This window comes from Sus scrofa, chromosome 17 (genome assembly GCF_054392235.1).
Source record: "Sus scrofa isolate SSC_HxYL_T2T_F1_AM1 chromosome 17, Sscrofa_HxYL_maternal_Yorkshire_Landrace_v2.0, whole genome shotgun sequence".
Taxonomy (NCBI): Eukaryota; Metazoa; Chordata; class Mammalia; order Artiodactyla; family Suidae; genus Sus; species Sus scrofa.
The window spans coordinates 55718154-55737727 of record NC_139399.1 but is presented as its reverse complement, the minus strand read 5'-3'; the positions used below and the strand labels follow the sequence as shown (position 1 = coordinate 55737727).

Below are 19574 nucleotides of genomic sequence, written 5' to 3'. Positions count from 1 at the left end.
ACGTCATTGGAGCGCGCCGCCCACCGCCCCGGAAGCGGGACGCGGCGAGCGGCGGGGTTACCAGGGGAACCGAACCGCTGCGTCTCCTCAGGTACCCGACGCTCAGGGGCAGTTTGGGTGGCTGGGCTTCCTCCAGGGAGCGGCCGCGCCTCGGATGTGCACTTCAGTCAAGGATCGTTCTGTGGCCGGTCCAAGGCCCTTGGAGAAGTGCGAGGCAGGAGGAGGGGAGAAGGTTTCCACCGGCTGGGGTTAAGGAGCGGAGGGGAACGTTTGGTATCGTTGCACCAGCAGTTGTCTTCGAAAACTAGATTTTAATATGCCCGGGACACAGCTGGAATTGAATGGGCCTAATGCGAGGACCCCGAAACCCAACAAGAGGGAGGGGGTCTGGCTCTCACCTCAACACCCACCATTCTCTCCCAGGGGTTGCCTCTTGGCGTCTGAGGGCATCTGAAGGAAGATTCTGGGCTCCTCTCCCCAGACGGGTGATTCTAGGATGAGCTGGGCATGCAGGGGTTTAACAGCTGTGGAGTTCCCCAGAGCCTTAGCTCTGCATTAGACGTAAGAAGTCCCTGAATAGAATTGGATCTACTTATGAATGAGTTACTTTTATCAGGTCATAATGTGGGGTAGTAGGAAGTGTATGAATTTTTTTGTTTTTTTGTTTTTGCTTTTATTTTGTTGTCTTGGCCCATGCCGGTGGCAGGCAGGAGTTCTTGGGCCCTTGCCACAGCAGTGACAATGCCTGGTCCTTAACCCACTGAGCCACCAGGGAACTCTGAAAGTGTAAGTTCTGCAATTAGAAAGATCTGAATTTAAATCCACTATAATATGATTAAGAACACTGACTATGGAATTGGACTGTTTCCTTTGTCCTACCACTTATTAGCTGTGACCCACATCTACTTCTGGGCCTCAGTTTCCCCATTGGTAGGTCACTCATAGGGTTGCAGTGAGGATGAAGTGTATTAATTCATGTAAAGTATTTGGAACTGTGACACTAGTAAACCCTCAAACAATGCTGTCATTACTACTATCAAATTCTAGCAACCGCCACTTAACTTAATGACCTTGGGCAATTTTGCCTCTAAACTAGTTTTCTTACGTTTATAAGATGATTGTGAGGAGGAGTTCCATGGTGGTTCAGTGGGTTAAGGATCTGGCATTGCCATTGCCGCAGTTCTGGTTACCGCTGTGGTGCAGGTTCCATTCCTAGCCCAGGAACTTCCCCCATGCCATGGGTGTGGCCAAAAAAAAAAAAATTGTGAGAAATAAATAAGGTATATAAAGCACATATTGGATCATCAACAAATATCAATCATCTCCTTGCTCCAGTATCAGCCTTTTTTTTTTTTTTTTTTTGCTTTTTAGGGCCGAACCCATGACATTTGGAGGTTCTCAAGTTAGAGGTCGAATTGGAGCTGTTGCCGCTGGCCTACACCACAGCCACAGCAATGCCAGATCTGAGCCTTGTTTGTGACCTACACCACAGTTCACAGCAACGCCAGATCCTTAAGCCACTGAGCGATGCCAGGGATCAAACCTGCATCCTCATGGATGCTAGTCAGATTCATTTCCACTGAGCCACGATGGGAACTCCTCCAGTATCGATCTTAAAACAATAAGGCAACTTCCTGGCACCAAACTCTTTGGCCCTGTTGAGGTTTTTGCCTTGAGCCTTGAATGTTCCCTGCTCTTTAACTTTATGGGGCTAAGCAATGCCAGTGGACATTGTTAGGTATCATGGCTGACCAAAGTCATAAGCAGGATAGATAAGGAAAGGGAGTATAAATGGTCGAGACTACTATTTGAGTCATAGCAGCTGTTCTCTTGGTCATACAGTCCATGAATGGCTTGTGTGAGTTAGAGGGACCAAGATGTAGGTTTTCAGTGCCTTTGTATTAGTTTGGAACAAACTCAAATACTGCTTTTCTGTAGTTTTTGGATAGTTTCTTTTTTCTTTTTTTTTTAAGATTACAAAAATTTGTTTAATCAGACATTTCCACTTTGGGACTTTGATAAATGGATGGTTTCTAAGTAGTCCATTCCATTCTCTGTTTTCTAGGTTGCTAGTTTGGACAGGAGCCATGATGCATTTTATTAGCTTTGGTTATTTTCTTTAGTCGTGTCTCTAGTCCTTTCCTCTGTCATTTCAGCTATAGCTGTGTCCCTCCAGAACCCTTTAGGGTCCTCTTTGATCCTTTATCCAATGGGTATCCCTCCATTTCCCTAGCTGTCTGTCCACTGATTCCTCATTGTTGTCCAGGGGTGTTGTGTACATTGCAGAGTTCCCATCACATGTGTCTGTGGGTAGTGCCAGGAACTTTCCCACACGCTGGAAACCAATCACTTTTCTTCCTGTCAGGTGAAAACATCCTTGGGGATTATTGCGAAAGGGAAGACTTTGGGGCTGGGTTCAGGCCAGTTGCCCTTCCCTTGGTTGATATTCGGGCAAGGTGTACACATCTGGCCTGAACTGAGTTCCCATCTCAACTCTCCGCATCACCATCATGTCAAGCTGCCTCTTCCTCCTGAAAGCACTTCTTGCTCTTCCGTCCATGGCATCCTGGGTGACTGCAGGAGAACATGGTGAGCTATCATTTGGGATCCCTGGCTACGAGTAACAGAAAATGACTAGAGGAGCAGTCATCCCCTGCCCCCTCCCAGAGTGAGGCTCCTCATTCGGGGAGGTGGTCTTCTCTGTAGGACAGAACTGGATGCATAGATTCTTGAAGCAGCCAGGATAGGTCTTCCTTCCTTCCTTCATTCCTCCCTTTCTTTCTTTTTTGGCACACCTGTGGCATGCGGAAGTTCCTGGGTCAGGGATTGAATCCCGGTTGCAGCTGCAACCTATGCCACAGTTTCAGCAATGCAGGATCCTTTAACCCACAGCACCGGAGCTGGGGATAGAACCCATGCCTCTGCAGAAACCAGAGCTGGGATGGAAACCAAGCCAGAGCTACAACCTGTGCCACAGCTGCAGCAACACTGTATCTTTAACCCTTAACCACCCACCAGGGAACTTCCCGTCCTGGCTTTATCTTCTCTGAATGAGGAGATGGGACTTCCGGTCTGATTTACTAGAGGTTCTGGCTTTTTCCTAGGGCTCTCACCCTACCTCTCTCTCTGAAGAACGGCTGGTCCATGAGTGGTACTGGGTGCATGTTAGTCGCTATGTGGGAGGAGGGGAAAGTACTTGCAGAGATTATTTATTTAATTTTGTCTTTTTAGGGCCACACCCAAGGTAGATGGAAATTCCCAGGCTAGGGTTCGGATTGGAGCTGCAGCTGCCGGCCTACACCACAGCTCATGGCAACGCCAGATCCTTGATCCACTGAGGGATCAAACCCTCATCTTCATGGATACTAGTTGGGTTCATTGCCGCTGAGCCACCATAGGAACTCCTATTTATTTATTTAAAAATTAAAAAAAATTTTTTTTCTTTTTATGGCCACACCCCCAGCATATGGAAATTCCTGGGCCAGGGATTGCATCCCAGTGGCAGGTGCAACTTATGTTGCAGCTTTGGTAACACAGGATCCTTTAACCCACTGCACCGAGCTGGGGATAGAACCAATGCCTCTGCAGCAACTCGAGCTGCTGCAGTTGGATTCTTAACTTACTGTGCCACAGCAGGAACTCCGAGGGTTAAGTTTTTTATTTTATTTTTTTTGAGGGGGTTAAGGTTTTTAAATGAGAATAATCGTTTGTACCTCATAGACTTGTTGTGAGGATCAAATGGGAGGTTCCTGGCACACAAGGAACATCAGTAAGTGTCACAGTGTGAGTGTTACTGTTCTTGTTGTTGTGGTCTCTTTGCTTTAGCACCAGGGCCCAGAATCTTAAATGAACCCCAGGGTGTCCTTCCTTTGATTTCCCCTTTTGCCATACTAGTGGGTGCCACCAGGTTCCATTATCTCTTTTTGTGTGTGACTCTTTTGCTTTTCCTCCCTACAGCAGAGAGGAAAGGAGAATGTCCCAAGGTTGTTAGGAGACAATCCTTTTTAAAGAATTGTCTTTGAGCTTTATTGAGGTTATTTCCCCCTTTTTTGGGGGGGGCGGGCACACCCATGGCATGTTTATCCCCAGACCAGTGTTTGAACTGGCACCACAGTTGAGACCTGCGCCAGTGCCAGATCCTTAACCCACCGTGCCACAAGGGAACTTCAGGAAGCAATCCCATTTAATTTAACTTAATTTAATTTAATTTTTTCATTTTAGGACCATACCCACAGCATCTGGAAGTCCCCAGGCTAGGGGTCAAATCAGAGCTGTAGCTGCCGGCATATGCCATAGCCACTGCAACTGGGGATCCGAGCAGCATCTGTGACCTACACCACAGCTCATGGCAACGCCAGATCCCCCACCCACTGAGCGAGGCCAGGGATCAAACCCACATCTTCATGGATACTAGTCAGATTTGTTTCCACTGCACCACAACAAGAACTCCCCAAGAAACAATTCTATTTTTTTTTTTTTTTGGCTTTTTAGTGCTGCACCCATGGCATATGGAGGTTCCCAGACTAGGGGTCTAATTGGAGCTACAGCTGGGAAACAATCCAATTTTAAAAGGTTCATCACTAATGAAATGTGTCCAAGTATGAAGAAATACTGACAAATCCAGCAAAGTAGTAGGATATAAGATCAACATTCAGAAATCAGTCGCATTTCTGTACACTAAGAATGAAATATTAGAAAAGGAATGCAAAAATACAATACCTTTTAAAATTGCACCCCCAAAAATCAAATACCTGGGAATAAACCTCACCAAGGAGGTGAAAGACTTATATGCTGAAAACTATAAAACAATAATCAAGGAAATTAAAGAGGATTCAAAGAAATGGAAAGATATTACATGCTCCAGGATTGGAAAAATTAATATTGCAAAAATGGCCATACTGTCCAAAGCAATCTACAGATTAAATGCAATCCCTATCAAATTACCCATGACATTTTTCACAGAACTAGAACAAACAATCCAAAAATGTATATGGAACCACAGAAGACTCAGAATTGCCAAAGCAATCCTGAGGAACAAAAACCAAGCAGGAGGCATAACTCTTCCAGACTTCAAGGAATATTACAGAGCCACAGTAATTAAGACAGTGTGGTACTGTCACCAAAACAGACATACAGACCAAAGGAACAGAATAGAGAACCCAGAAATAAACCCAGACACTTAGCATCAATTAATCTTTGACAAAGAAGGCCAGAATATAAAATTGGAAAAAGTCTCTTCAGCAAGTGGTGCTGGAAAAACTGCACAGCTGCAGGTAAATCAATGAAACTGGAACCCACCCTCACACCATGCACAAAAATAAACTCAAAATGGCTTAAAGCTTAAACGTGAGACAAGACACCATCAAACTCCTAGAAGAGAACATAGGCAAAACATTCTCTGACATCAGCCTTACAATTGTTTTCTCATGTCAGTCTCCCAAGGCAACAGAAATAAAAGCAAATATAAACCAATGGGACCTAATCAAACTGACAAGCTTTTGCACAGTGAAGGAAACTATAAACAAAACAAAACAAAAAGACAACTTACAAAATGGAAGAAAATAGTTTCAAATGATGCAACTGACAAGGGCTTAATCTCTAAAATATACAAACAACTTATATGACTCAACAGCAAAAAAGCCAACAACCCAACTGAAAAATGGGCAGGAGTTCCTGTCATTGCGCAGCAGAAAGAAATCCGACTAGGAACCATGAGGTTGCAGGTTCGATCCCTGGCCTTGCTCAGTGGGTTAAGGATCCAGTGTTGCCATGAGCTGTGGTGTAGATCACAGATATGGCTAGGATCTGGTGTTGCTGCGGCTCTGGCATAGGCTGGTGGCTACAGCTCTGATTAGGCCCCTAGCCTGGGAGCCTCCATATGCCTCAGGTTCAGCTCTAAAAAAAAAAAAAAAAAAGAAAAATGGGCAAAAGACATGTATAGACATTTCTCCAAAGAAGATATACAGATGGCTAACAAGCACATGAAAGAATGCTCAACATCACTGATTATTAGAGAAATGCAAATCAAAACCTCTATGAGGTACCACCTCACACCAGTCAGAATGGCCATCATTAATAAGTTCACAAATAACAAATGCTGGAGGGGGTGTGGAGAAAAGGGAACCCTCCTGCACTGTTGGTGGGAATATAAACTGGTACAACCACTATGGAAAACAGTATGGAGGTACTTTAGAAAACTATATATAGAATTACCATATGACCCAGAAATTCCACTCTTGGGCATATATCTGGACAAAACTTTCCTGGAAAAAGACACATGCACACATATGTTTATTGTGGCTCTCTTTACAATAGCCGAGACATGGAAACAACCTAAATGTCCATTGACAGATGAATGGATTAAGAAGATATGGTATATATACCCAATGGCATACTACTCAGCCATAAAAAAGAACAAAATGCCATTTGCAGCAGCATGTATGGAACTAGTGGCTCTCATACTCAGTGAAGTGAGAAAGAGAAAGACAAATACCAAATGATATCACTTATATCTGGAATCTTATATAAAGCACAAACGAATCTTTCCACAGAAAAGAAATTCATGGACATGGAGAACAGACATGTGGTTGCAAAGGGGGAGGGGGAGGGAGCAGGATGGACTGGGAATTTGGGGTTAATGGATGCAAACTATTGCCTTTGGAATGGGTAAGCAATGAGATCCTGCTGTGTAGCACTGGGAACTATATCTAGTCACTTATGATGGAGCATGATAATGTGAGACAAAGAAGGTATATATGTATGTGTGACTGGGTCACCTTGCTGTGCAGTAGAAAATTGACAGAACACTGTAAACCAGTTATAATGAAAAAAGTTATTTAAAAAATACTGTTCAGGAGTCCCCATGTGGATTAGGGGGTTAAGGATCTGGTGGTGTCAGCATGCCATGGGTGCCGTCAAAAAAGAAAAAAAAAAAAAAAAGGACTGGTAAAGCAGCCCCACTCCATGCCTCATCCTCTGTTTGGCCTGCTTGTTTCTCAGGCACATGCCATCTTATTCTTGGTTTTAACTTTGCTTTGAAAAACAATAATTAAGTGCCTTCCATATTCTGAGAACTTTTCTAAAACATATATATATATATACACACATGTACAAAGGATACCCAAACCGTAATGAATTGTGGTCTGTGGTCTAGGCAGGCAGGGGAAGCTGCCAGAAGGGAAATCTCAGCATCCCTTTATTTATAGGCAGATTCGAAAGCTGTTGGGTAATTCCCAGTTGCCATAGTCACTTGTAGGGCTCTCTATTCAAATCTCAGCTCCAAGTTCTGTAAAGAGAGCAAAACGGAATCTCCCCAGGGACGGCCATCGTCTGTGGGACACGTGTCCTGTGTTGTTCTGGCTCTGGTAGATGGATTTCTTCTGCCCCTTACAAAGTCCCCATGACTGAAGTCTCCATTTATACATCATTTCTTCAACAACCATATATTGACTGTTTACTAGTTGCCAGATCCAGGGATGGGTTCTGGGTATATTCTGGGGGATGTCCGGCTGCATGGAACTCCTAGTCTAGTGGGAGAGAAAGAGATTTAACAAATAAGCATGTAAATATGGATAGTATTTCAAATATGGTAAGGACACGAAATAAAATGAAAGGGGGCTGAGAGAGAGAATAACTCGGGACTCACTTTAGATCGGGTGCTCGTGGAAGGCCAGGCTCAGAGAGTGACATTTAACCCGCAACCTGGGGTTGAGGTCAGCCAGGTGAAGGGTGTGGTGAACATTCCAGAGCGAGTGCCATGGTCTTGAGAAGGATCTTGCCACATTTGGGAAACAGAAGGAAAGCCAATACGGTTCGAAGGAGGGAGAAAATTAATCCAGGTAGCCTAGGAAGGGGGTCGTGGGGATGGAGAAAAGGCTGCCCAGTTGAGAAGATGGAGGTAGAAGTGACAGAACTTTCTGCTCGCTTCCTTGCCTCCTCCTCGATTCCCTTGAGAGGGTCCCCAAAGGTATTATACATTAGGAGTCGTCTAGTGGCTCAGCGGGGTAAGGATCTGCCATTGTCACCGCTGTGGCTCTGGTTACAGCTGTGGTGCAGGTTCGATCCCCGGCCTGGGAACTTCTGCATGCTGAGTGCCGCCAAAAAAAAAAAAAAAGAGAGAGAGAGAAAGAAAGAAATTGGTGATGTGTCTCTTGGCTGGCCCCTTCTCATTTTTCTTTTGTTTCAGTATTTTCATGGCTACTTTTGCTTGTTTGTACTTCCAAATATATTTTATAATCATATTGTATATCCCCTCCTCCCCCCAGTACTGAGGCTACTTTTATTGGAGAGTTGTTGGATGTATAAATTAACTTAGGGAGCACTGACTTTTTTTTTTTTTTTGGGAGAATTGACATTTTCATAGTAATAAATTTTTTGGGGGGGTCATGTCCGTGGCATGCGAAGATTCTGGGGCCAGGGATCAAACCTGTGCCACGGCAGTGACAGCACTGGATCCTTAACCTGCTGAGCCACCAAGAAATGTCTCTTTGTTATCTCAAATGGGGTCTTACACTGTGTTTTCCATTATAGTTTTTTTTCTTTATTTTTAGGGCCACACCCACAGCATATGGAGGTTCCCAGGCTAGGGGTTGAAATCTGCTGGCCTACACCACAGCCACAGCAACGCAGGATCCAAGGTGCATCTGGGACCTATACCACAGCTCATGGCAACCCTGGATCCTTTAACCCACTGAGTGAGGCCAGGGATCGAACTCGCATCTTCATGGATGCTAGTCAGGTACAGTTCTCCTGAGCCACGCTGGGAACTCCATGTTTTTTAAAGGCAATGGAACCATTCTCTCATCTGAGTACATGTGTGGCAGCATATTACAGTGAAAAGGCCTAGATTTGGTGGTCAGAGCCCTGGGTTCAACCCTGAGCCTCACCAGTCACTGGCCTGTGGGTCCCTGGTTAAGTCTGCTTCTCTGAGCCTCAGTTCCCTTCTCTGTAAAAGTAGGAAGGAGAAACCTCAGAAGTTGTTGTCATGATTCAGAGTATGTACAGTGTTCAGCTCCTATGGAACATTAGCTCCCTTTTTTAAAAATTAATGAATTTATTACATTTATAGTTGTGCAATGATCATCACAATCCAATTTCATAACATTTTCATCCCGCAACCCCCAGCCGATCCCCCCACCCTCCAGCCTCTCTCCTTTGGAAACCATAAGTTTTTCAAAGTCTGTGAGTCAGTATCCGTTCTGCAAAGAAGTTCATTCTGTCCTTTTTTCAGATTCCACATGTCAGTGAAAGCATTTGATGTTGGTGTCTCATTTTCTGGCTGACTTCACTTAGCATGATAATTTCTAGGTCCATCCATGTTGCTAAAAATGCTGTTATTTCATTCCTTTTAATGGCTGAGTAATATTCCATTGTGTGTATGTACCACATCTTCTTGATCCACTCCTCTTTTTGATGGACATTTAGGTTGTTTCCATGTCTTGGCTATTAAAAATAGTGCTGCAATGAACATCGGAGTACATGTGTCTTTGTGAGTCATGGCTTTCTCTGGATAGATGCCCAGGAGTGGGATTGCTGGATCAAATGGTAGTTCTATTTTTTAGTTTTCTGAGGCATCTCCATACTGTTTTCCACAGTGATTGCACCAAAAACATTAGCTCCCTTCACCTTGCCTCCTAGAGCGGCCTTCATCAGGAGTACAGTTTTGTTTGTTTTTGGCCACAGCGTGCAGTGGCTTGATGTGGGATCTCAGTTCCCAGAGCAGGGAGTAACCCAAGGCCACAGTGGTGAAAGTGCTGAATCCTAACTACTAGACTACTAGGGAACTCCCAGGAATACAGTGTCTAACCAGCCCCTTTATCAGGAGAATCAGGATCATTTTCTCTTCCCTTGGTCACGTCAGCTCTCAGATGGGAGGGGCTTTCCTTCCAGCCACTCCTCCCCAGGTCACAGGCCCTTTCCCCTCTGTCTGTGGCTGGCTTCGGCAGCTCCCTTGGGCAGCCTGCCCATAACGGAGAATAGAGGGCTGTCCTCCTTGCCAGGACTCTTGAGGTCCAACTCTGGAACCAGAGCCTGGCAATCTGTCTCACGCGATTACTCACTGTCAGCTCGTGGGGCCTGGCACAATCTTCCCAGTGTTTGAAGGTGATGGCTGAATGGCCTTGGGGCTGAGGGTGAGGCTGGCACTCAGGCCAGGCACCTCTGTGAGCTGTTCTGGGCCCTGGCCAGCCAGCCCAGGCAGGGCTTCCTCTTTCCTTTGAGCCAGGCAGGCTAGAACAGGGACCTCCCTGAGATCTCCTGGAGCCCCCTGGTCCAGAGGGTTCCTAATCTGGTGGGAAGTGATATTGGCTGCTGGGTTATTAGTTAATTACTTTTCTCTGGCTCCAGTCCTGGGGAGGAGGGCTGGGCCACTCACCCAGCAGGACTGGCTGCTCTTCTCCTTCCGGCTCTGAACACTTTCTGCTTTCTTTTAGCCCTGATTTGCCAGAGCTTTACTGAGGCCTGTGCTGTCTGTTTGATAAGTAAGGTGGACAGTTGGCATGGTGCCTGAGGGCACAGGGCACATCCTGGGACCTGCTCCCCTGAGGCAGTTCTGGTCTTAGCGTGGGTGGGTCTGAATCCTGGCTCCTCTGCTCTCTTACTATGTGGCCTTGGGCAAGGGTTTTCTGTCTTTTTTTTTTTTTTTTTTTTTGGTCTTTTTAGGGCTGCACCCACAGCATATGGAAGTTCCCAGGTTAGGGGTCTAATTGGAGCTACAGCTGCTGGCCTACGCCACAGCAACACAGGATCCGAGCTGCATCTGCGATCTACACCACAGCTCACTGCAATGCCAGATCCCTGACCCGCTGAGTGAGGCCAGGGATCAAACCTGCATCCTCATGGATACTAGCCAGGTTCTTAACCTACTGAGCCACAGTGGGAGCTCCTGGGCAAGTTTTTTTCATCTCTCTGAACCTCACTTTTATCATCCTTAAAATGGAGATAAGGATATTTATCTCCTAGGGTGGTAACACAGTGTCCGTCCATTTGGGCTGGTGTAACAGAGTACCATGGACTAGGTGGCTTCTAAACAACAGTAATTTCTTTTTTCAGACAAAAACAAAAACAAAAACAAAACAAACAAACAAAAACAAAAAACAAAACCCAAAAAGAGCACTCTGCTGATGTGTGAAGAATGGACAGGGGAGGGCAGTAGATGACAGGCCAGTTAAGGGGCCCTGGTGGCAGGCAGGGCTGGGACCAGGGTAGGGCAGTGACAGAGCAGATGTGGAAAAGTGGCAGACGTGTAGCACTTTTGAAGGTGGAGCTGACTGGACTGGGGAAAGAAGTTAGCAGAAGTGGGTGCTGAGGAAGAGGAAGTGTTAAGAAGGGTGCTGGGTGAGAGCGGTCCTCTGTACAGAGCAGGGGACAACTCTGAGAGAGGGAGGATCTGGAGTGAAGATCCAGACCATGGCCTAAGACTTGTCCCCTTTGGCTTCCGCATGGCCCCCTCCCATTGTGTGGAAGTTGACTCTCCTTCATCCCCCGGGCCCCCGTGTTTTGCTTCTTACAGTGTGGGCATTATGTCCTTTGTATGGACTGATGGTCTGGGCTCCCTGTGTGTGGGGGGTCGCCTTTTCCTGAAACCTCACTGCTGGTTGTACAGCAGAGTTACCACAGCAGGCCTGAGATTGATCTCAGAAAGGCCTGCTCACAACATCACCTTGGCTGGCTTCTGGGCATTTGGATTTTGAGAAGGTTCCTACCACCCTAACCAATAAGAGTGGTACGTGCCAGGCAGAGAGTGTCCATGTGACCAGTCCCCAGGAAGAACCTGGAGTCACTAATGAGCTTCCCTGGTACAGGGCACTCGGCACGTGTTGTCACAGCTCCGTGCTGGAGGGACAAAGTGCATCCTGGGAGACTCCCCTGGGAGACGGCTCTTGGAAGCTTGTGCCTGATTCCTTTGGATTTTGCCTCATGGACCTCTTCCCTCTGATGATTGTGCTTTGTGAATTTTTTTTTTTTTTCCTGCTCCTTGGCATATGGAGGTCAAGGGCAGCCAGGGATGACTTCCGAGCCTCAGTTGCAACCTACCCCGGGGAATTGAATCCTCATCCTGGTGCTGCAGAGACGCTGCCAATTCCATTGTGCCACAGCGGGAATTCCTGCTTTGTGTTTGGGGGCTGTAATAAATCATGGCCATGCGTACAACTGTGTGCCAAGCTCTGTGAGTCCTAGTGAATGCCCGAACCTAGGAGTTGTCCTGGGGGCTCTGGACACACTGGTTTATAAGTTTCCCCAACCTCTTAAACAGTCAACCACGATCTTCTTTTGTGGCAGGATTGAGCTGAATGTCACCGTTGATTTGTCTTTGATCCTTGTGGGAACGGAGGGGATCATAACGATGTGGGTTAAAGGGCACTAGACTGGGAGTTCCCGCTGTGGCCAGTATCCAGAGCACGTGGGTTTGATACCTGGCCTTGCTCAGTGGGTTAAGGATCCGGCGTTGCCAAGAGCTGTGGTGTAGGTCGAAGACAAGGCTTGGATCCCATGTTGCTGTGGCTGTGGCTTAGGTTTGACCCAATTCTGTGACCCGTCCCTCCTATTTCTACATGTCTGTCTGTCTATTTACAAGAGAAGGGAAGTAGGTTTGAGGGCTCAGAAGGACCTTCTTGGCCTAAAAAGTTTTGAAATTTCACATTTCTGCCATGTCCTTCCCTAGCGGAAGTTTGGAACTGGGGCAACGGTAAAGACAAAGTGTGAGGAGTTCCTAGGCTTCAGCTTTTTGTTCTACTTTTTTCTTTTCTTTTCTTTTTATGGCCGTGCTTGCAGGATATGGAAGTTCCCAAGTCTGGGATCAAATCGGAGCTGGAGCTGCTGGCCTGCGCCACAGCCACAGCAACACGGATCTTTAACCCACTGAGTGAGGCCAGGGATCAGACACCCATCCTTACGGACATTCTATTGGGTTCTTAACCCATTGAACCACAACAGGTCTCCTTTTTTGGTGAGAGCTTGAGATCTTGGCATTGGGGTGTATCTGGAGGCTAGGGATGGCTATCTGGCTATCGTTCCTATTTCTTAGTCTCATTCCTGCTAAGATAACTGTGAGGTGACAGGAAACCATGTGATTTGAGGAACTGAGCTTATCTAGCCTGCTGAAGCCAAGACAGTGAAAGGCAAAGGATGTCTAAAGGGATTGGCACGAGCCATGTTTTTGCCAGGTCTCTGGGGCTAGGAAAAGGACCAGTGGAAATAGATTTCTCATTCCTAAGTCTGTCTAGCTTATGTAAGGATGGCACGGTCTTCCTTGGAGAGAGTGAGGCCCCTTTAATTCCAGCTGTTCAAGCTGAGAGTCAGGGATTGTTTGGCAGGAATTCAAGCATCAGACAGGTGGTCGGACTGGGTAAGCCTGCTGGGCACTGGTCCCAGGGGATGGGCTCTGACCCTCCGGGCTTCAGCCTTTCCTCCAAGGGTCCTTTCATGGCTTTGAATAGTTGGCAAACCTCAGGGGCCTCAGGGAAGCCAGGCCTGGGGGGCAGTAGAGCTTTGATCTCTGTGCCTGGTCCTGGGATGAGGGTGAGAAAGTAAAGTGCTCCTGGCATTGGTTACTTCGGAATCGGGCACAGCAAAATGGTGACACCTGAGACGTGTTCTCTAGGCCTCTGTTCTCTAGGGGACAACGTGTAACTCCATGAGAAGTTTCTGTTGCGGGTTTTTCTCCCAACCACGGAGATTTTTTTTATTCCCAGCCTTCTCAACTATGGGATAAAAGGCTTTGTTCTTTGTTAAATGGATTTTAGTATTTGGCAAAGAGGTGGGGACATAAATCTGGTGGTTACAGTAACCATATTTTCTGAAGACACATAGTTGTGACACCATCTAACGGTGGCGTCAACTACTTGAAATAGGGGCTATTTAGGAAAATCCTAGGAGGGCCAGGTTATTCTATTTAGTAGTAGGATAACCTGGAACACAGCTGCGAGCGTTCTCCTTGGAATCCAACATGCTGGACTTCCTGGAGCCAGCCATGTACAATCGAAGGTACACGTTCCTTCTCAGAGGCTGTGGGCCAGTCCTGCTGTGGTTTTCTACAGAGCCTTTCATTGCTCTGTCATTTTCTCCTCCGCTTACTTGAACTAAACACTGAGAGGAATGAATCGTGGCGAGTGGGTTTGGTTTGGATGTGACTTGTTGGGTGTGCCTGATCCCGAGGACCTGGCCGGTGGCCCACATGTTTTAAGGATGGGGTAGTAGAAAGAGTGCTTCATTGCAAACCAAGAGGCCGTTTGATCCTGTTTGGCCACTGACTCACTCTGCAGTTCGGGGCCAACCCCTTCTCTTCCCTGAATTTCATTGTCTTCCTAGGGGCCGAAAAAGGGCACATCACGAATGTGTTTGGCTATGTGCTGCAGCCAAAAATGAACCCAACAGGGATTCTTCTTTCTCACATATCGAGGTCCTGAAGTCAGCACCAGGGCTGGTATGGTGGCGCCACCCTGAGGCTATTTCTCTCTTTCTCCTTTGCAATTCTTGACTTTGTCCTCCTGGTGGAAAGAAGGCTGCTCTGATTCCCTGTCTGTCTTTGGACTGGAAGAAGAAAGAAGCAGGAGGGCAGTTGGACAGGTGTATTCCATGAATCAACAATGCAAAAAATGTCCCAGTTTATGTCTTAATTTGTGGTCACTGCTAGTTATAAGGGGATATGGGGAAAGCAAATCATTTTAGCTGGCTGGGCTCATTGCCTCTCAGAAAAAGCCTGGTGTTCTATTAACAAATGTTTCAGTTATCTATTGTCCCATAACAAACCATCCCCAAACGTAGGGCTTAACACAACAACGGTTCACTCTTTCTCAGAGTTGTGTGGGTTGGCCGGACTTGGCCAGGCAGGTTCTTATACCCAGGGGCATAGCTCAGGTCCCTCATGCAGGTGGGAGCTTGGTGGCAAGCCCACTGTGGCTGGAATGTCCACATGACCCCTTCCCCTCCAAGTTCTCTCTCTGGGGGCATCTCATCACTCTGCAGTCCAGCCCAAACTGCTTTATAGCATGGTGGCTGGTTTCCAAGTGGGAGGGTTCTAAGGGGACAAGCCCCACTTTGCAAGTGTTGATCAAGCCTCGGCTTGCACCACCCTTGCTGATGTCCTATCGGTCAAAGCAATTCACCCTGTCAAGCCCGGGGACAGCATGGGAGGGGGCTACCCAAGGGCATGAATTCCAGCAGCTACTTGTGTTGGTGCTGACCTCAGTAAGCAAGGAGGGAGGGTGATGGGGGGTGGAGACTAAGATGTTTGCCACGATGTGTTAGACCTCAGCCGTGCTTTTCAAACTGTGAGTCTGAAAATTGATTTCGTATTTTATGGCCAACATTAAAAAAGGAAATAGAGGAGTTCCCATTGTGGCTCAGTGCTTATCAAATCCGACTAGGAACCATGAGGTTGCGGGTTCGATCCCTGACCTTGGCCAGTGGGTTAAGGATCCAGCATGGCCGTGAGCTGTGGTGTAGGTCACAGACACGGCTCGGATCTGGCATTGCTGTGGCTGTGGTGTAGGCCGGCAGCTGCAGCTCCAATTGGACCCCTAGCCTGGGAACCTCCATATGCTGCGGGTGTGGCCCTAGAAAAAGACAAAAAAAATAAAGAAAGAAGAAAAAGAAATAGAATATGAAGGATCAGCATTGCATATAATATATGTATGGACAGAAATATGTACATTCTGGGAGTTCCTATTGTGGTTCAGTGGAAACAAACCTGTCTAGTATCCATGAGGACGAGGGTTCAATCCCTGGCCCCACTCAGTGGGTTAAGGATCTGGTGTTGCTGTGGCTGTGGCGTAGGCCAGCAGCTGCAGCTTCAATTCGGCCTCTAGTCTGGGAACTTTCATACACCATGGGTGCAGCCATAAAAAGCACACCCCCCCAAAAAAGAAAAAAAATATGTACATTCTGAACATACATATGAATTAAATTCACATGGGACACAATGGAAGATGTATTTGTGCTCAGAGTCCCAATAAAGACAATGGGAAGAGCCGGGCTTGAGCACCTCTGGGCCCCAGTGCTGTGATTCTATGGCAGAGTTTGGCGGTGAATGTCCTACTGACCCCCTACCGTGTGAAGAGCTGTGTGATGGGGATGCGTCCTGTCCCCAGGGACATAAATGCTGCAGTACTGGCTGTGGCCACGCCTGCCGTGGAGACATTAAGGGAGGTATGTCGGCTCTTTGGGGAAGAAATCCTCGAATGCTCCTTGGGTCCCAGAGGTGGTTTGGGAGGGAGCTGTCCGTGGCCTTCTCTTTCTCTTTGTGGGAAGAGTCAGGGTTTTCATCCTTCCAGTCCTCCTAGCCCCTGAAGCCAAAGCAACCCTCCTCCCAGGGCCCAGGGGCCTGCCCATGTTGGCCCCTGTGATCATATGTCACAGACCAGAAGCCCCTTCTAGGCAGTAAGGGCCTAGAGGTGGTCAGAGTGGCGTGGCTCCTGGGGAAGGTCCTTCTGTTAGAAGTAGGATTTGATCGAGAGGAAGCCAGTGTGGGCTAGTAGGAAGCCCAAGCATAGCAGCAGGTGGGGTGATGGTCTGGGAGCCTTTCTCCTTGTGCACCCCACCCAGCCCCACCCTCAAACTCACAGAGGTATCAAGCCCCAAGACACCCCTAGAGGCACCCCTGTGGGACACTGTTTGGAAAGCATTAGTCCAGATGCTTTCTCGGGGCCGTGCAGGTACTCAGCTCCTCCAGCTTCAAGGTTTTCCAGCAGATCTTTGGTTGAGAGTCAGGGATTAATTCATCCGGTCTGAATTCTAGATGGGAACGTGGACTCATGGAGCCAAGCGTCCTGTCTCCATACCCATGCCTGTTTACCCCACAGGGCGGGGCGGTGACTGTCCCAACATTTTGGTGGGCCCGTGCATCGTTAGCTGCTGGGTAGACGAGAACTGCCAAGCCGGGGAAAAGTGCTGCAAGTCAGGCTGCGCCCGCTTCTGTGTCCCGTCAGTCCTGCTGACCCAGCTGGCCCCGAACCCCAACGGGACCGTCAGGTCTGATTCTGAATTTGGTGAGTACCGTCTCTGGATGTCAGTAACAATGGGTGTAACTGCTCTGTGCAAAGCACTGGCCTCGGTGCTGGGTGGGGTCTCCAGACAGTCAAGACAGTTTTTGCAGAGCTCCCGTCATGGCTCAGTGAAAACGAATCCGACTGGTATCCTTGAAGACACAGGTTTGATCCCTGGCCTTGCTCAGTGGGTTAACGATCCGGCGTTGCCGTGAGCTGTGGCGTAGGTTGCAGACGTGGCTTGGATCCCGTGTTGCGGTGGCTGTGGTGTCGGCCAGTGGCTACAGCTCTGATTCGACCCCTAGACTGGGAACCTCCATATGCCGAGGGGGGTGGCCCTAAAAAAAGGGGAAAGTTTTGGCCCTGGAGTCTAGTTGAGGAGAAAGATCGTAGGTCACAGACCAGGACCCTCCCATCGGAGTAGGCGTGGCTCCTGGGAAAGGTCCTTCTGCTAGAAGGAGGATTTGATCTGAGCCCTAAAGGCTAGGCAGGGTGTGACCAAGGAGGGTAGCACAGGGAACCTGCTGGACAAGTGGTCTAGTGACTGTCAGCAAAGGCACAGAGGGTGGAATGTATGTGGCATGTTTGGGGAGCAGGGGTGGGGCGGTGAGCCAGCGGGTAAGGGAACAGATAAGCTTTTCTTTTTTTTTTTTTTTTTTTTGTCTTTTTGCTATTTCTTTGGGCCGCTTCTGCGGCATATGGAGGTTCCCAGGCTAGGGGTCGAATCGGAGCTGTAGCCACCGGCCTACGCCAGAGCCACAGCAACTCGGGATCCGAGTCGCGTCTGCAACCTACACCACAGCTCATGGCAACGCCGGATCGTTAACCCACTGAGCAAGGGCAGGGACCAAACCCGCAACCTCATGGTTCCTAGTCGGATTCGTTAACCACTGCGCCACGACGGGAACTCCAGATAAGCTTTTTTTGGTAACAGGAAATAGAAGACTGATCACTAAGTCTTCAATGCCAGTTTATTTATTTATTTATGTAGGGCTGCAGGTGTGGCATATGGAGGTTCCCAGGCTAGGGATCTAACTGGAGCTGCAGCTGCCGGCCTACACCACAGCCACAGCAACGCTGGATCAAGCTTCATCTGTGACCTATACCACAGCTCATGGAAACACTGGATCCTTAACCCATTGATCGAGGCCAGGGATTGAATCCACATCCTCATGGTTACTAGTCGGTTTTGTAACCTCCTGAGCCACAACTTCAATACCAGTTTAGACTGGATCGTCCCTGGGAAGCAGGGAGCCATTGAAGGCTTTTGAGGGCAACCCATTTCAAACTACTCCAGGGTAAAAGGAAGAAAAAACATGTTGGGGATCTGGAGCCAGGAGGCCCAGTTGTGACCCGGTGTTTCTTTATCTTGCAGAGATCCCGGTGCCCTAGCTGTCCTGGTGTCCTGGGGGCTCGTCCGAGCAGCCGGGAAAAAATGATATCCTGGAGCTTTGGACACTTCCAGAGACTTGCCTGGCCCTCTCTTCTCTGTTTCTGCTCCTGCTGCTGCCCTGAGCATAGGAAACACAGCCCCGGGCTTGGGCAGTGGGTGTGCAGTGGTGCTTTTCCCCAATAAAGGCTCGTGCTGATCCTTTTGTCTGTGCTGTGTGAGGGTGAAGATGAGGAAAGAGAGTGGGGGGTCTGAGTGTGGCTGTGGGATCATGGGACTGACGGATTGAGGGAGGATGAGGGATCCATTCTTTCTGAGAACACCAAAAAGGGGTGCTGGTTGGATGTGGCTGGAGGAAGACGGGTGGAAGCTAAACCTGGGGTGAGTTGCCATAGGTGTCTGTCTCAGGCTCCAGGAGTAGTCAGGCCTCTTTATTTTTATATTTTATTTTGTTTTATTTTATTTTATTTTATTTTATTTTAATTTTATGATAGTTAATTTACAATGTTTCATCAAGTTCTCTTGTACAACAAGTGACCCAATCACACACATTTCCCTGTGCTGTGCAGTAGGATCCCATTGCCCATCCATTCCAAATGTAACAGTTAGTATCCCCAAACCCCCCAAATGCCCATCTATCCCACTCCCCCCTTTCTCCCCCCCACCCCAAGTCTGCTCTTCTTGGACACAATCTGTTTCTGTTTTTTGTTTGTTAGTTTTTTTTTTTTTTGCTTTTTAGGGCTGCACCCGCAGCATATGGAGGTTCCCAGGCTAGGGGGCAAATCAGAGCTGTAGCCGCTAGCCTATGCCACAGCCACAGCAAGCTCATAGCAACGCCAGATCCTTAACCCACTGAGCGAGGCTAGGGATTGAACCTGAAACCTCATGGTTCCTAGTTGGATTCATTTCCACTGTGCCACAAAGGGCATTCCTTTTTTTTTTTTTTTTTTTTTTTGTCCTGTTTGTTATTTCTAGATAGGATCACTGCTCCATATTTTAGATTCCACAAATAAGTGATATCATATGGTATTTATCTTTTTCTTAATTTTTATTTTTATTTGTTTTTGTCAGACTTCTTTTTAGACCTGGGAACTTCCATATGCCACAGGTGTGGCTGTAAAATGGAAAAAAAAAAAAAAAAAGACAAAAAAAAAGACAGGGGATTGAGGGAAGGAGAGAGAGAGAGAGCTGAAGGGCTGACT

General features: G+C 47.6%; 1 protein-coding gene and 1 long non-coding RNA gene across 6 annotated transcripts; one reads left to right on the top strand and one right to left on the bottom strand.

Annotated features, from left to right (window-relative positions):
• Positions 1 to 17: 17 nt before the first annotated feature.
• WFDC3 (WAP four-disulfide core domain 3) lies at positions 18 to 18573 on the top strand. 5 transcript variants are annotated; one of them, NM_001435145.1, is given in 5 exon segments: positions 18 to 91; positions 2366 to 2589; positions 16015 to 16146; positions 16800 to 16985; positions 18358 to 18573. In NM_001435145.1, coding segments are annotated over 4 exon segments (414 nt in total). In that variant the 5' UTR covers positions 18 to 91; positions 2366 to 2510; the 3' UTR covers positions 18375 to 18573.
• LOC110257454 (uncharacterized) lies at positions 6260 to 8089 on the bottom strand. The gene is made up of 2 exons (XR_002340062.2): positions 7646 to 8089; positions 6260 to 7526 (listed from the first exon to the last, which is right to left on the bottom strand). It is a non-coding gene; the product is annotated as an uncharacterized LOC110257454 (long non-coding RNA).
• Positions 18574 to 19574: the final 1001 nt, after the last annotated feature.

What these genes read in the sequence shown, in the direction of transcription:
- WFDC3 (XM_013985427.3), top strand. Translation starts at nt 16,008, where the DNA reads ATGGCAGAGTTTGGCGGTGAATGTCCTACTGACCCCCTACCGTGTGAA. An exon ending in CCGTGGAGACATTAAGGGAG is followed by an intron (nt 16,147 to 16,799) that starts GTATGTCGGCTC and finishes TTTACCCCACAG; the next exon opens with GGCGGGGCGGTGACTGTCCC.